Source organism: Macaca nemestrina, chromosome 17, assembly GCF_043159975.1.
Source record: "Macaca nemestrina isolate mMacNem1 chromosome 17, mMacNem.hap1, whole genome shotgun sequence".
Classification (NCBI taxonomy): domain Eukaryota; kingdom Metazoa; phylum Chordata; class Mammalia; order Primates; family Cercopithecidae; genus Macaca; species Macaca nemestrina.
The window spans coordinates 8,409,887-8,426,274 of record NC_092141.1 but is presented as its reverse complement, the minus strand read 5'-3'; the positions used below and the strand labels follow the sequence as shown (position 1 = coordinate 8,426,274).

General features: G+C 52.0%; 1 protein-coding gene and 3 non-coding genes across 10 annotated transcripts; 3 read left to right on the top strand and 1 right to left on the bottom strand.

Annotated features, from left to right (window-relative positions):
- Window positions 1-1,209: 1,209 nt before the first annotated feature.
- TRNAP-CGG (transfer RNA proline (anticodon CGG)) lies at window positions 1,210-1,281 on the top strand. The gene has a single exon. It is a non-coding gene; the product is annotated as a tRNA-Pro (tRNA).
- A 396-nt stretch (window positions 1,282-1,677) lies between these two features.
- Window positions 1,678-15,693, top strand: LOC105473939 (aurora kinase B). 7 transcript variants are annotated; one of them, XM_011728179.3, is made up of 9 exons: window positions 1,678-1,817; window positions 10,178-10,250; window positions 12,582-12,684; window positions 12,787-12,841; window positions 13,045-13,236; window positions 13,525-13,663; window positions 13,774-13,922; window positions 15,038-15,212; window positions 15,384-15,693. In XM_011728179.3, exons 2-9 carry the CDS (start codon window positions 10,203-10,205, stop codon window positions 15,555-15,557), a joined length of 1,035 nt encoding a protein of 344 aa, XP_011726481.1. In that variant the 5' UTR covers window positions 1,678-1,817; window positions 10,178-10,202; the 3' UTR covers window positions 15,558-15,693. The 7 variants fall into 7 exon arrangements, with proteins under 7 accessions (XP_011726481.1, XP_070938426.1, XP_024646306.1 ...); XM_024790538.2 differs by lacking the exon at window positions 1,678-1,817 and adding an exon at window positions 9,685-9,895 and having other exon boundaries at window positions 13,525-13,673; XM_011728171.3 differs by lacking the exon at window positions 1,678-1,817 and adding an exon at window positions 9,687-9,895.
- TRNAG-UCC (transfer RNA glycine (anticodon UCC)) lies at window positions 2,472-2,543 on the bottom strand. Its single transcript has one exon. It is a non-coding gene; the product is annotated as a tRNA-Gly (tRNA).
- TRNAW-CCA (transfer RNA tryptophan (anticodon CCA)) lies at window positions 3,141-3,212 on the top strand. Its single transcript has one exon. It is a non-coding gene; the product is annotated as a tRNA-Trp (tRNA).
- Window positions 15,694-16,388: the final 695 nt, after the last annotated feature.

The window sequence follows — 16,388 nt, the reverse complement described above, 5'->3', positions numbered from 1 at the left end:
CTAATGGGAAAGACTGGGCTAACTTCTGCCCTTCCCCACTGTCTGCCCAGGGACACCTGGGAAAGGACAAATAGGAGCTGAATCCTTCACTGAAGGCCCCGTCAACGTATCTATGGGTTGGGCGTTAGGAACGGCCTGGCCCCACAAATCACATAACTGGGGTGTAGAACAAAATGGTTCCAGAGATGCTACCAGGCTGGTCCAGGACCGATGCAGGCCAGAACCCCGCTGGGAGGACTCCCCAGAACAGGCACTGAGCTGAGGAAAGGCAGAACACGTGGTCTGCTACTGACCCCACCAGATCTTCTGGGACTCTGGGCAGCTCCAGAGTACTGCTAAGTCCCCAAACCGGGTCTACAGGTCTTAGACCACACTCATGAGGCCACTTGCCTCAGAGCCTTCGGGGGGGTCTTAGGAGGCAGGCAGGAAGGTCTCCTTCTAGGCCATTCTAGGAGGGGACTGGAGAGCAGAGGTTAGACTGGAGGGTAGGGGTAACCTGATCTTACAGTCCAGAAGCCACGAGACTAGTCGCCTGGCCTTGCGCCCCGCCCCACTGCAGGGTGGAAAGCCTGTCCCACTCCAGTCACCCAGATCAATAACGCCCTCTACCGTGGGTCTCCTGGGCCCCAGAAATCGTTCCCTCTTTCCCTCGCCTGGGCACTGCCACGCGGTCTGGGGAACCCGTAGTCTATCGACGGGTCTGGCCCGGGGTTTGCCCTGCCCGTTAGCCCAGGAGGATAGACAGACACGGGGAACTGGTGTTCCCCTAGTGATTTCAAGGCTCATTAACTGTCTCCGACCCGTCCCGAAAGCAAGCAACTCCACCGCTTCTCTTCAAAGCTCTGCAACGAAGGACTAGGTCCAAGGACCGCAGGCGGAGGCGGGAATTGTCAAGATCCCAGGTTACGGAATGGCACCGAGTCGGTGACCAAAGGAAGCAGGAACCCGGGTGTTCAAGGCAGTCCTCCAGGGCGGCGCGGGGGCTAGGTTGAGGCCACTCCCTTCCACTTCCTCGACGCTATTTCCTGGGAGGAGTTGGAGCTCGCGGCCCGGAGCCAAGGGACTCCCAGACCCGTGCTCCAAAATACTAGGCTTGGGGGAGGCTGGTTCCTGAGCGGCGCCAGGACCGTTCTGCCATGCATAGTGGACCCGGCACTACAGCTAGCCTGGCACGACCTCTAGGGCGGTTCGCAACGGCATTCGTACGTCGGCTCGTTGGTCTAGGGGTATGATTCTCGCTTCGGGTGCGAGAGGTCCCGGGTTCAAATCCCGGACGAGCCCTCCTTTACGTTTTGCTGAAACAAGAGTGTCTTCAAGGAATGTGTTACCTGACCAGCGCTGCAGGAGGCTTGACTGGAAATCATCAATGTACAGTAAGCTCTTTTGTGGCACCGGGGTAACAGAATCTCAGTCCCCAGACCCGCCTGGCATGTCAGGAAGAGACGAGGCTCGCCCAGACTTGGGCAGGACGCTCCCTTTCTGCTTCTTGACTTCCTGCGTGGTGTCTCAACTCCGCCACTACAGCCTGATTTCGGTTTGATTGACACCCATCAATCTATAGTTGTGGATGACAGTGTTCGGGAGAGCCCAGGAACTGTCAGAACTTGGTTCTCTGCAGCCCTGGAGGTACTCTGTCTCTTTCGGTCACTCCATCTGACGATGGGTGCCTGAAATACACCTACAGTTTCTGGTCGGCTTTTCTCGGTGGTCGGAAGAACAGAACCCTTAGGAACTCTGCTGTCAGCAAGCCGAGTGTAAAGTCCCAGATCAAGGATTCGGAGACGAGCATTGACGGTTCACTCCTCGTTAGTATAGTGGTGAGTATCCCCACCTGTCACGCGGGAGACCGGCGTTCGATTCCCCGAGAGGGAGAATCCGAATGATTTTGCTTTCATTAAATCCGTCCTGGCCCCTGGGATGGAGCTAGAAAAAAGAGGGAAAGGAGGAGGGGAGGAAAGTTTGGCCTACCTCTCCAGCTCGCATTCTAAGTTTCCATTTTAGTTCAAGCAACTTGGAGTTCAAACGTGTACCTAAAGTGGCCACTATCTCCTCCGCTCAATATGTTCATTAGTGCTCAAACTTGATCTAGCTTGCTCCCTCCTTGAGGGCAGTGCGCATTTCCAGTCTCTGCTTGAACCTGGGCAAGCAGCTTTGGCCCCCGGCTGTCCAGGGTGCAGAGCCCGGGCTTTTGTTTCCTTTCGCCTCCCTGCGTTTTGTGGATTCGCACTGCGATCCGGGAACAGTAGGCAACCCCGGGCCGAAATTCCGCCAGGCTGCTCTCAACTGGAGGGGCTTGCAGGGCGCATCCGCCAGGAGCGCGGTGGTCCGGCAGTGGTCGCAGGTGTAGCGGAAAGCGGGTTCTTTCGGAGAGGAAGGTTCCTCAGGAAAACCTCACGAAAATCCTCAACGATGGTGGGGCCCAGAAAACACGAGAAGGAAAAGAGGGAAAAAAAAAAAATTCAAAATGCACTTGCGTTGGCCGGGAATCGAACCCGGGTCAACTGCTTGGAAGGCAGCTATGCTCACCACTATACCACCAACGCTTAGGTACTACTGCTTCCTTTCTTACCTCATGTTGATTGCGGTGAGTCGGGTTGGACCCGTGCGGAGCCAAGGAAACAGCATCAGCGAGATCCAGGTAAAAGTAATGGCTGCTGTCGTCTGCCCGGCGCAATTGTGAGTGACCTTCACCGCTAGTGCGCGCCACCCCACATGAACCTGTAGGGTTATGCCCAGTCTACAGACGAGGAAACCAAGGTCCAAAGAAGTTGAGTCACCGGCAGAGCTGGGATTACATCTAAGATCTCTCCAGGGGGCGAGAACTGCAGCGGCATCATGATGATTTATCATCTCCAGAAAAAAAAAAAAAAAAGAGTCCTAGACGCATAAAAATCGCTTCTCTGTAGAGTGGGCTCAATGAGCTCAATGTGATTCAAGTTAAGGAACTGGGCCCTAAGTCAAATGCGCCTAAACACAATTTGCCTCTTTATTATTTATTCAGATTCCCACGTACGTGCGCCCACATCTCGTCAGCTGGTGCCTCGCAGAAATGCGCTGACAAATCTTAAAGATGCGGCTTCATGACAAAAGTCCTCCCCTTATTGCTGTTCAAGAGACCCCTCAAGCCAGGCTGGTGGGCAGGCCTCGTGGCGCAACGGTAGCGCGTCTGACTCCAGATCAGAAGGTTGCGTGTTCAAATCACGTCGGGGTCAAACCAAACATTGTTTTCCTTAATCAAATAGATTTACGGTGACATTTTTAGGGACAGGACAAAAAAAACCTCCTCAGTAGAAGGATAGGAGGGGAATGAGACAAATGTGAACGTTATTCAGAAGTTGGATACAATTTCAGTTGGGTACAGACTTTCAGCACTATGTGATATATCCCTGAGGCAAAACTGCACATGTACCCCTAAAGTCTATAAAAGTAAAAATAAATTTAAAAATTAAAAAAATTACTGTTGTATGGAAATTTTTTAAGAATTTTTTTCAATTATTATTCTTTGTTTGTATCTTTTTTCCCTTGAGATGGAGTTTCTCTTTTGTTGCCTAGGCTGGAATGCAATGGCACTATTTCAGCTCACCGCAACCTCCGGCCATGGGTTCAAAAGGATTCTCCTGCCTCAGCGTCCCAAGTAGCTGGGATTACAGGCATGCACCACCACGCCCGGCTAATTTTGTATTTTTAGTAGAGAGGGGGTGTCTCCATATTGGTCAGGCTGGTCTCGAACTCCCAACCTCTGGTGATCCGCCCGCCTGGGCCTCCCAAAGTGCTGGGATTACAGGTGTGAGCCACCGTGCCCAGCCTTTTTAAATGTTTTTAATAATCTCTGCTGTTCTATGTATGTTTACTTAACACTGAACACAAGGATATTAAATACAAATACTACCTTTCTCCAGACTTCCCAGCAGTCACTAGAAGCCCAGGACCACGTGCCTTTTGGCTGCTTCCAGTAAATCGAAAAACAAAACCGGTGGGGCGGGGTGGTTCATGCCTATAATCCCAGCACTTTGGGATGCCAAGGAGGGCAGATCACCTGAGGTCGGGAGTTTGAGACCAGCCTGGCCAACATGGTGAAACCCATCTCTACCAAAAATACAAAAAAATTAGCCAGGCATGGTGGCACATGCCTGTAATCCCAGCTACTCGGGAGGCTGAGGCAGGAGAATCACTTGAGCTTGGGAGGCGGAGGTTGCAGTGAGCTGAGATCATGCCATTACTCTCCAACCTGGGGGACAGAGTGAGGCTTCGTCTCAAAAAAAAAAAAAAAAAAAAAAAAGGGAAATACACTTACAGTCCTTGTTTCTCTAACTGGTCATGTAGTGGTAGCTGATAACTAGCTTCTTTTTTTTTTTTTTTTTTTGAGATGGAGTCTCACTCTGTCACTTAGGTTGGAGTGCAGTAGAGTGCAGGTGATTCACCTATCTCGGCCTCCCAAAGTGCTGGGATTACAGGCGTGAGCCACCATGCACAGCCATTTAAAAAATATTTTTAGTAGAGACGGGGTTTCATCATGTTGGCCAGGCTGGTCTCAAACTCCTGACATCAGGTGATCCTCCCGCCTCAGCTTCCTAAAGTGTTGGGAATATAGGCTTGTAATCCCAGCACTTTGGGAGACCGAAGTGGATGGATCACAAGGGTGGGAGTTCAAGACAAGCCTGGCCAACGTGGTGAAACTCCATGTCTACTAAAAATACAAAAATTAGCCAGGCGTGGTGGCGGGCTCCTGTAGTCACAGCTACTGGGGAGGCTGAGGCAGGAAAATCACTTGAATCCGGGAGGCGGAGCTTGCAGTGAGTCGAGATTGCGCCATTGCACTCCAGCCTGGGCGGCAGAGAGACTCCATCTCAAAAAAAAAAAAAAAATCCTTTATAATAAACTAGTGAACATTTTTCCCTGAGTTCTGTGAGCCACTCTAGCAAATTCATTGAACATAAAGAGAGAATTGTAGAAACCCCAACTTATACCTAGTTAGTCATAAGTACAGGTAAAACAACCTGAGGCTTGTGGTTGGCATCCAAAGTGAGGGGCAGTCTTGTGGGACTAAGCCGTCAACCTATGGGATCTGATGCTCTCTCCAGGTAGATAGTGTCAGAATCGAATTGGAAGACTCCCAGCTGATGGCTGCTGCAGAACTATTGCTTGCTTGGTAGTGGAGTAAAATCCCCACACATGTGGTCGCAGAAGTCTCCTGTGTTGATTGCTGTGGTGTGAGGGCAGAGGAAAAATTGGGTCTCTCTTTTTTTTTTTTTTTAGACAGATTCTTGCTGTGTTGCCCAGGCTGGAGTGTAGTGGCGTGATCTCAGCTCACTGCAACACTCCCAGGTGTAAGCAATTCTTGTGCCTCACTCAGCCTCCTGAGTAGCTGGGACTACAGATACCTGCCACCACAACTGGCCTTTTTTTTTTTTTTTCGAGATGGAGTCTAGCTCTGTCACCCAGGCTGGAGTGCAGTAGTGCGATCTCGATTCCCTGCAACCTCCACCTCCCGGGTTCAAGCGATTCTCCTGCCTCAGCCTCCCAAGTAGCTGGGATTACAGGCTCCTGCCACCACACCCAGCTAATTTTTGTATTTTTAGTAGAGTGGGGTTTCACTGTGTTGGCCATGCTGGTCTCGAACTCCTGACCTCGTGATCCGCCTGCCTCAGCCTTCCAAAGTGCTGGGATTACAAGCATGAGCCACCACGCCTGGCCAGAACTGGCTAATTTTTTGTATTTTAGTAGTGATGGGTTTCACCATGTTGCCCAGGGTGGTCTTGAACTCCTGAGCTCAGGCAATCCACTCTCCTGGGGCTCCTGAAGTGCTAGGATTACAGGCGTGAGCCACTGTACCCGGCCCGTTTTTTGTTTTTATTGAGACAGGGTGTCACTCTCATGTCGGAGCTGGAGTGCAGTGGCACAATCATGGCTCACCACAGCCTTGACCTCTGGGCTCTGCTGATTCTCCTGCCTCAGCCTACCAAGTAGCTTGGACTAGAGGCCAAGTGTATGCTTGGACTAGAGGCATACACTACCATACCCGGCTAATTTTTTTTGTGTTTTTTGTAGAGACGGGGTTTCACCATGTTGCCCAGGCTGATCTTAAACTCCTGGGATCAAGTGATACAGCTGCCTTGGCCTCCCAAAGTGCTGGGGTTACAGGCATGAGCCGCCAAGCCCAGCCATGGTTTGTTTTTTCTACACGGTATGCTTTAAACGGAAAATAGCATTTAGAATGCATTCAGGAAGAATATCTATTGTTCGTGTAGGAAAAGTGCTAATGGAGGCATGCAGAGGCATGCAGACAATGTCATCAAGTCCTGGAGTGCTTTCCAGGCCTCTCTTCTGCCTTCTGCAATGTTAGGCTTCAATGTCAAGCTGCTTCCTTCAGTAGCACTAGAAGCAGCAACGAGGGCTGCATGCTTCCCTGCTCACTTCCAGAAATCCCTTCCTCCATACCATGCCCTATACCTCTTTTCATCTATATCCTTTGAAATACACTTTATGATAAACCAGTAAACGTTAAGTGCTTCCTTGAGCTGCCCAGCATTCTGAGCAAGAAAAGTGATTCCCACTAGCTGGTCCACTGAAGTCACATGCTTATATCCCTGATCCAATAACCAGAATCTGGAATAAAACCTGTTGATTAGTGTAAGTCAATTGGGACTCATTTCTGGACCTGGAATGGAGTCAGTTTCCTTCTCAAACCCTCAAAACTCTAAGTGCTTTCAGAACTGGGAATAGGCCGGGCGCGGTGGCTCAAGCCTGTAATCCCAGCACTCTGGGAGGCCGAGGCGGGCGGATCACGAGGTCAGGAGATCGAGACCATCCTGGCTAACACGGTGAAACCCCGTCTCTACTAAAAAAAATACAAAAAACTAGCCGGGGCCGGGCGCGGTGGCTCAAGCCTGTAATCCCAGCACTTTGGGAGGCCGAGACGGGCGGATCACGAGGTCAGGAGATCGAGACCATCCTGGCTAACACCGTGAAACCCCGTCTCTACTAAAAATACAAAAAACTAGCCGGGCGAGGTGGCGGGCGCCTGTAGTCCCAGCTACTCCGGAGGCTGAGGCAGGAGAATGGCGTAAACCCGGGAGGCGGAGCTTGCAGTGAGCTGAGATCCGGCCACTGCACTCCAGCCCAGGCTACAGAGCGAGACTCCGTCTCACAAAAAAAAAAAAAAAAAAAAAAAAAGAACTGGGAATAAGGCTGGGCGCAGTGGCTCATGCCTGTAATCCAAGCACTTTGGGAGGCCAAGGTGGGCGGATCACCTGAGGTCAAGAGTTTGAGACCAGCCTGACCAATGGGATGAAATCCCGTCTCTACTAAAAATACAAAAATCAGCTGGCGTGGTCACATGCGCCTGTAATCCCAGCTACTCGGGAGGCTGAGACAGGAGAATCGCTTGAACCCGGGAGGAGGAGGTTGCGGTGAGCCAAGATGGCGCCATTGCACTCCAGCCTGGGCAACACAGCAAAACTTCGTCTCAAAAAACAAAAACAAACAAACAAACAAAAAAAGAAGTGGTGTTTAATTAGGTCTTCATCAACCTAGGGATTTGGGGTTGTCAGCAACAGAAACTACTACAGAAACCGACTACTTAGACTGGAGAGACAGGTGGTCCCCTAAGGGAAAATAAGAGTGTTAGGAGAAAGGAGAAGAGTGCTGGACAGTACATACTTAACAAGTATCCACTGGTTATTTCATAGAAGACCCAGAAATGTATTTATTTACAGTAATGTATTCATTACCCAGTAATGAAATCTGAGGGTTAGGAAGAGCAGAAAAGAAGGGAGTGTGGCAGGAAGGAGGAAAAATCAAAGTGGGCCCAAACAACATGGCAGCTAACAGAGATCTTGCAAGGAAAGGTCTACTCGTGGAAAACTCCTCCCAGGAATGTCAGAACTTTTTTTTTTTTTTTTTGAGACGGAGTCTCGCTCTGCCGCCCAGGCTGGAGTGCAGTGGCCGGATCTCAGCTCACTGCAAGCTCCGCCTCCCGGGTTTACGCCATTCTCCGGCCTCAGCCTCCCGAGTAGCTGGGACTACAGGCTGGAGTGCAGTGGCCGGATCTCAGCTCACTGCAAGCTCCGCCTCCCGGGTTTACGCCATTCTCCGGCCTCAGCCTCCCGAGTAGCTGGGACTACAGGCACCCGCCACCACGCCCGGCTAGTTTTTTTTTTATTTTATTTTATTTTTTTTTTTGAAACGGAGTCTCGCTGTGTCACCCAGGCTGGAGTGCAGTGGCCAGATCTCAGCTCACTGCAAGCTCCGCCTCCCGGGTTTTTACGCCATTCTCCTGCCTCAGCCTCCCGAGTAGCTGGGACTACAGGCGCCCACCACCTCGCCCGGCTAGTTTTTTTGTATTTTTTAGTAGAGACAGGGTTTCACCGTGTTAGCCAGGATGGTCTCGAACTCCTGACGTCGTGATCCGCCCGTCTCGGCCTCCCAAAGTGCTGGGATTACAGGCTTGAGCCACCGCGCCCAGCCTGTCAGAACTTTTAATAACGACATAGTAATGACACAAGAATAAACACACAGCCAAATGAGCAAACAACAGAATACAAAGTCTAGACATAGACACAAGTAAATATGCTAACATTATATATCAAGGGCAGCATTTAAATTCTTTTTTTTTTTTTTTTTTTTTTTTGAGACGGAGTCTCGCTCTGCCGCCCAGGCTGGAGTGCAGTGGCCGGATCTCAGCTCACTGCAAGCTCCGCCTCCCGGGTTTACGCCATTCTCCTGCCTCAGCCTCCCCAGTAGCTGGGACTATAGGCGCCCGCCACCTCGCCCGGCTAGTTTTTTGTATTTTTTAGTAGAGACGGGGTTTCACCATGTTAGCCAGGATGGTCTCGATCTCCCGACCTCGTGATCCGCCCGTCTCGGCCTCCCAAAGTGCTGGGATTACAGGCTTGAGCCACCGCGCCCGGCCAGCATTTAAATTCTATTGGGGCAGTTTGTTTAACAAATGGTGTTGACATAACTGGCTCTCCATCGCGCAGAAGTTAGACCCCAGCTCATACATGTATAAGGATAAACTCCAGTTATATTAAAGATTTAATTTTTTTTATAAAAAGAAGAAGGCCGGGCGCGGTGGCTCACGCCTGTAATACCAGCATTTGGGGAAGCCCAGGCGGGTGGATCACCTGAGGACAGGAGTTCGAGACCAGATTGGCCAACATAGCGAAAACCCGTCTCTACCAAAAATACAAAAATTCCGGGCGCCTGTAATCCCAGCCACTCGGGTGGCTGAGGCACGAGAATCGCTTGAAACCGGGAGGCAGAGGTTGCAGCAAGCCGAGATAGCACCACTATACTCCAGCCTGGGCGACAGAGAGAGACTCTGTCTCAAAAAAGGAAAGGGGAGGGGAGGAGAGGGGAGGGGAGGGGAGGGGAGAAGAGAAGGGGAGGGGAGGAGAGGGGAGGAGAGGGGAGGGGAGGGGAGGGGAGAAGAGGAGGGGAGGGGAGGGGAGAAGAGGAGGGGAGGGGAGAAGAGGAGGGGAGGGGAGAAGAGGAGGGGAGGGAGAGGGGGAGGGGAGAAGGGGAGGGGAAGGGAGGGGAGGGGAGGGGAAGGGAGGGGAGGGGAGGGGAGGGGAGGGGAGGGGAGGGGAGGGGAGGGGAAGGGGAGGGGAGGGGAAGGGGAGGGGAGGGGAGGGAAGTAAAGAAAAGAAAAAGGAAGATAATTCACTGGGGGAATGTGGGGAAACCTTCCTAAGCTGGAAGCCAAGCGTGCCTCTTCCGTTGGGTTCCCATTACTTACGTCACAGGACATCGAGCCAATGGGAACTAGGCACGGGCGACGAGCTCACCCAATGGGGCCGGGGCGGGAGATTTGAAAGGTCCTCGGCCAGGGTGTGGCGTGGCAGATTCAGTTGTTTGCGGGCGGCCGGGAGAGTAGCAGTACCTTGGACCTCAGGTGAGCTGGCCTCCTGTCGCAGGCCTTGCGCCAGGAGTGGGCAGATGATCAGGCAGATCAGAGGGTCCGTTGGGCTGGCCTGCGCGCACACTGCAGGGCTGGAAGGAGGTAGGGATGATAGCAGGGTGGGGGCGGTGAGACAAGCGCCCGGATTGGAGCTAGTGTGCTGACCTGCTCCCTTTTACCAGCTCGGGCTAGCGCTTCCGGCTCGATCGGTCCAACCCCTCCCTCTCTCTCTCTCTTTTTCTCTGCTTCTCACGGCTGTTTCCCTTCTCCGCCCAGCTCTCCTCCCCCTTTCCCTCTAAGGATGGCCCAGAAGGAGAACGCCTACCCCTGGCCCTACGGCCGGCAGACGGTAAGGCCCTTCCCTCCTTCCCCGCGCCCACATGACCCCGCATGGCGAGTTCCTGCTGGGAAACTTGAGATCGTGCAAAGAGCAATCCCTTATGCACTTTCTTTCCCGTTATGCTCCAAAGTACGCGCCCCAAGTTTGATGACAGAACCTGGTCTGGGCATTTGTAGCCAGCCACATCCTGTTAGGTGCTGCCAACTTGAATCTGACCAGCCAGTGACTACCAGCCGGTGAGGGCCTCTGCAGGGTTCATCACACACAAGTGATATCTGGGACTGAGCAGGCAGGGCCTGGCCTTCAGGCCATGATTCCCAACCCATGTCCTGAAAAAAATAAACTAGACAGCAAATATAAATAGACTCTAAAAGGATATAAAGTTACTGTTTAAAAGGTCCAGGGCAAGTCTAAATTATAATTTGGAATTAATGAGTAAGTTGAGGTAAGGATCTCAATGAATCTAAATGGATTTATTTCCCAGTTGTCCAGACAGATTTCATTGAGGGGCCTCCTCTCTGATTTGAAATGCCACCTTTATTATATATATAAATTCCCACATATATGTGGGTCTATTTCTGGACTGTATTTTATTCAACTTGCTTATTTGTAGATCTGTACCAATATCACTATTTGGGAAGAGGTTTTTAGGGGCATAGGGGCTCTCTTCTCTTGGCTGAAGAAGAAGGAAGGGGCCCTTCATAGGCTTTGCTCCCTGTTTGTGGAGCTCGGGCTTCCTGGAGGATCTGCCTGTCCCCTTGTTCATCAGCTCCCTCCCTCACGGAGCAATGAGTGAGGCTGTCAGGAATGGAGTCTGAATGAGAAACCATTGTCACTTTTACCTTGGTCACTCCTAAAAGAAAGTGTATCTATTATTTTGAGAAGCTGAAAGTGAGGCCAGGTGCAGTGGCTCATACCTGTAATCGTGGGAGGCTGAGGCAGGTGGATCACCTGAGGTCAGGAGTTCAAGACCAGCCTGGCCAACATGGTGAAACCCTGTCTCTACTAAAAATACAAAAATTAGCCAGGCATGGTGGCGGACGCCTGTAATCCCAGCTACTCAGGAGGCTGAGGCAGAAGAATTGCCTGAACCTGGGAGGTGGAGGTTGCAGTGAGCCGAGATGGCGCCATTGCACTCCAGCCTGGGTAATAGAGCAAGACTCCATCTCAGAAGAAAAAAAAGAAGGTGAAAGTGAGAAGTGGTCCAGGGCCATCAGAGTAGCTCTTAGTGTCCTTAAAGGCTGTTCTTGCAAAGGTGTAACCCCTGGTTATTGCTATAACATTCAAGGCCTCAAGCTTCTTATCTAAGCCTTAATAAACTAAGCTTTTTGGGAGACTTTGAGAATACCTCTGTCTAAACCCCTTGAATTGTGGGTGTTCACAGTAGACACCCAGCTCTCTACTGTGGTGTAGGTGAGAGGCTAGATGAATGGCTGTGGTGTTATGGACAGGACTTATACAAGTTGAACAGCTTCATGCCTGAAAAGTGTGGGCCAGGGCCAAAGAGGTGAAATGTTAGGTGTTGGTGTGAGTCTTTTGCCCCTTATCTTAGGCCTACTTAGGTTATTTTTTAATTTTTTAATTTTTATTTTTTAGAGACAGAGTCTTACTCTGTCGCCCAGGCTGGAGTGCAGTGGCGCAATCTCAACTCACTGCAACCTCTGCCGCCCGGGCTCAAGCAATTCTCCTGCCTCAGCCTCTCAAGTAGCTGGGATTACAGGACCCGCATCCGGCTAATTTTTTTTTTTTTTTTTTTTGAGACGAAGTCTAGCTCTGTCGCCCAGGCTAGAGTGCAATGGCACAATCTCGGCCCACTGCAACCTCTGCCTCCTAGGTTCAAGCGATTCTCCTGCCTCAGCCTCCTGAGTAGGTGGGATTACAGGCACTCGCCACCACGCCCAGCTAATTTTTGTATTTTTAGTAGAGTGGGGTTTCACTGTGTTGGCCATGCTGGTCTCGAACTCCTGACCTCGTGATCCGCCTGCCTCAGCCTTCCAAAGTGCTGGGATTACAAGCGTGACCCACCACACCCAGCCGCACTGGGCTAATTTTTTGTATTTTTAGTAGAGACGGGGTTTCACCATGTTGGCCAGGCTGGTCTTGAACTCCTGACTGCGTGAGCCACTGCGCCCGGCCCTAGGTTGTTTATTAATAACCCATTTTAACATGGGACTGTGAGCAGAGGCTGGGAGGCAAAACTGTCACATCAGTGTTTCTCTTTGAATTGGGGGTGGGCGGGTGGGTGGCTCTTTAGCAAGGGGCTGAAATACTGCTTGCAGCACATTCCACCCGGGTCATCAGACAAAGGCACCCTCAGAGCTACCCCCTGCTCCTTCTCAGGCTCCGTCTGGCCTGAGCACCCTGCCCCAGCGAGTCCTCCGGAAAGAGCCTGTCACCCCATCTGCACTTGTCCTCATGAGCCGCTCCAATGTCCAGCCCACAGGTACCTGGGGCAAGGGGGAGAGGACTGATGAGCGTCTATGGGAGGGTTTAGGGATGAGAAGGTCATCCCTGCTCTCATTCAACTTACCTGTTGTCTCCTTAGCTGCCCCTGGCCAGAAGGTGGTGGAGAACAGCAGTGGGACACCCAACATCTTAATGTAAGTGCCCCAAGCCTTGGGGTGGAGGGAGGTGAGGGGACAGTGAATGGGCAGGAAGTCGGGAAGATAAAACCTAAGGGCAGGAGGAGTAGAGATGAAGAGAAGTGGGGCGGGGGACAGGATGAGATGAGGAAGCGGAGAGAAAGCAAACCTCTTAATAACCAAAACCGGTTCTGAGTTGCCTTCCCCCACTTTCTAAGCAGGCGGCACTTCACAATTGATGACTTTGAGATTGGGCGTCCTCTGGGCAAAGGCAAGTTTGGAAACGTGTACTTGGCTCGGGAGAAGAAAAGCCATTTCATCGTGGCGCTCAAGGTCCTCTTCAAGTCCCAGATAGAGAAGGAGGGCGTGGAGCATCAGCTGCGCAGAGAGATCGAAATCCAGGCCCACCTGCAGTATGGGTTGATGCCCCCTGAGCCGAAGCCCCTCTGCTCCCTCACCCCAGCTCCTCACTCAGCCCTACCTCATCCAGATTGCGTTCTCTGTAGCTACGGCTAGTGAGCCCCATTTAGCCCTTAGTCCTGGCCAGAGCCTTGAATCCAGAAATCTGCCTCCAGTTTCTCCTTCCCACTCCCATTCCTGGTGTCCCCAGCCTGGGCCACGTCTGACCCCAGTTTGCTCCTATTATCTTTCCCAGCTCTTTTATGCCTTTGGCCTGAGGCTTCCTCTGTCTCTTCCCTCAGCCATCCCAACATCCTGCGTCTTTACAACTATTTTTATGACCGGAGGAGGATCTACTTGATTCTAGAGTATGCGCCCCGCGGGGAGCTCTACAAGGAGCTGCAGAAGAGCCGCACATTTGACGAGCAGCGAACAGCCACGGTCCGGGCGGGTGGGCACCTGGGCCGCCAGTAGGGGGCTGGAGGCTGAGGGTGTGCTGCTTGTAGCTGGAGGTCCATCCTTGTCTGATTGCCTGTCGTTGCCCCTCCCAGATCATGGAGGAGTTGGCAGATGCTCTGATGTACTGCCACGGGAAGAAGGTGATTCACAGAGACATAAAGCCAGAGAATCTGCTCTTAGGGCTCAAGGGAGAGCTGAAGATTGCTGACTTTGGCTGGTCTGTGCATGCGCCCTCCCTGAGGTATGGTGGCCTGGGAGGCCAGCCCTGGGTGTGAGGCTGGGCCATTAAAACCTCTCCAGGGGCTGGGCGTGCTGGCTCACGCCTGTAATACCCGCACTTTGGGAGGCTGAGGCGGGCGGATCACCTGAGGTCAGGAGTTCGAAACTAGCTTTGCCAACATGCTGAAACCTTGTCTCTACTAAATATACAAAAATTAGCCGGGCATGGTGGCGGACACCAGTAATCCCAGCTACTCGGGAGGCTGAGGCGGGAGAATTGTTTGAACCTGGGAGGCGGAGGTTGCAGTGAGCCGAGATTGCGCCATTGCACTCCAGCCTGGACGGCAGAGTGAGACTCCTCTCAAAAAAAACAAACAAAATGGTTAGAATGTGGTGCTAAGAACCACATGGTTTTCATGGGTTTGATCCCCGTATGAGCCAATGGTAAAACTTTGGCCAGGTGCGGTGGCTCACGCCTGCTAATCCCAGCACTTTGGGAGGCCAAGGCAGGTGGATCACTTGAGGCCAGGAGTTCAAGGCTAGCGGACTAGCCTGGCCAACATGGCGAAACCCCATCGTTACTAAAAATACAAAATGTATTAAGCAGACATGGAGGTGCACACTTGCAATCCCAGCTGTGCGGGAGGCTGAGACTTGAGAATCACTTGAATCCGGGAGGCAAAGGTTGCAGTGAGCCAAGATCGCCCCCTTGCACTCCAGCCTGGACTCTGTCTCAAAAAAGCCCGGAGCAGTGGCCTTTTTTCCTCCCACATCATTTTTTAACGGTTTCATAGTATCACATAGTAGCTGATTTATTTAAGCAGAACATGCCTGATGGGCATTAGAGATGTCCCCAGTGAACTCCAAAATGAACTCCAAATGAACACTGCCCTCATAGCGGAGTATCTCATTAAGACATATCCTTCAGCGTGGAGTTGCTGGGGCTGTGTGCAGGCTTACCTCTGGGGCTTTCAGATATGTCATCACCCCAACCCCACCCCCACTCCAGTAACCCTGCCTGGCTGGACCTCTCCCCTGGTACCTCCCGTGGTCTTTTGGCTCCCTGCCATCAGGTAGCAGGGAAAGGAGAGTTCCTATGTCACTGGGACCCCTGCCCACGCCCCTTATCCCTCCCAGGAGGAAGACAATGTGTGGCACCCTGGACTACCTGCCCCCAGAGATGATTGAGGGGCGCACACACAACGAGAAGGTGGATCTGTGGTGCATTGGAGTGCTTTGCTATGAGTTGCTGGTGGGAAACCCACCGTTTGAGAGCGCATCACACAACGAGACCTATCGGCGCATCGTCAAGGTGGGAGGGCGGCCTGGGCTTCGTGCCAGCTGCAGAGGCCAGGGGCTGGGGGGCTGGGGGTGGGCAGAGTGTATCTGCGTGGCCCTAAGTAACTCCAGACAGAATGGGTAGTCAAGGAAGATGTAGCCAGGGTGAAAGTAATGCAGCCCTTCCATCTCTTCACACCTGCAGGTGGACCTAAAGTTCCCCGCTTCTGTGCCCACGGGAGCCCAGGACCTCATCTCTAAACTGCTCAGGCATAACCCCTCGGAACGGCTGCCCCTGGCCCAGGTCTCAGCCCACCCCTGGGTCCGGGCCAACTCTCGGAGGGTGCTGCCTCCCTCTGCCCTTCAATCTGTTGCCTGATGGTCCCTGTCATTCACTGGGGTGTGTCTGTGTTTTGTATGTTTGTGTATGTATAGGGGAAAGAAGGGATCCTGAACTGTTCCCTTATCTGTCTTCTACCTCCTCCTTTGTTTAATAAAGGCTGAAGCTTTTTGTACTGATGAGTGTAGATGTTTCTAGGTGGAGGCTTTGCTGTGGAGGAAGCTGTTCCCTAGAAGGAGAGGTGGCTCACCCTGAGGAGCTGGGATGAGCATTGCTTTGCTATCCCTGGTAACACCCTACCCTCTCAGCTCTGACACCCACCTGGTCAGCTCCCAGCCACCCCCACCCCTACCCCCACTTTCACCTCTACCCTGTCTGTTCTTTCCATTGCTCTGACTCCCAGAGCCCGGGGGCACTGGGGGCCCTGGCTCCCCATTGCTACATTGGAACACCAGCCATCTCTGGCCACCTTCTTTCACCTCTCTCTTGGTTGTCCAACTTCTAGTTTTTCCTTTTCTGTTTCATTCTCTGCCCCTTTGCCAGCGTAGGAGCAGCTGAACAATTCTGTACCCTAGAAACTGTCTTTGATTCTTTTACTGCTCTGGTCAGGATCTAGTACAGGAGCCAATAGAAGCAGTAGTGATTCTGTCTTGTTCCTGACACAAGGTTTCACTGTCATGTATGATGCTTGCTGTAGGTTTTTGATAGATACCCTTTATCAGGTTAAATAGGGCCTATTTACTCCTAGTTTACTCAGTCTTTAAAAAAAAAAAAAAAAAAAAAAAAGTTAAGTCCAGATGCAGTGGCTCATGCCTGCAATCCCAGCACTTTCAGAGGCCGAGGCGGGCGGATCATGAGGTCAAGAGATCG

What these genes read in the sequence shown, in the direction of transcription:
- LOC105473939 (XM_011728179.3), top strand. Translation starts at nt 10,203, where the DNA reads ATGGCCCAGAAGGAGAACGCCTACCCCTGGCCCTACGGCCGGCAGACG. An exon ending in GGGACACCCAACATCTTAAT is followed by an intron (nt 12,842 to 13,044) that starts GTAAGTGCCCCA and finishes CTTTCTAAGCAG; the next exon opens with GCGGCACTTCACAATTGATG. An exon ending in GAAATCCAGGCCCACCTGCA is followed by an intron (nt 13,237 to 13,524) that starts GTATGGGTTGAT and finishes CTCTTCCCTCAG; the next exon opens with CCATCCCAACATCCTGCGTC.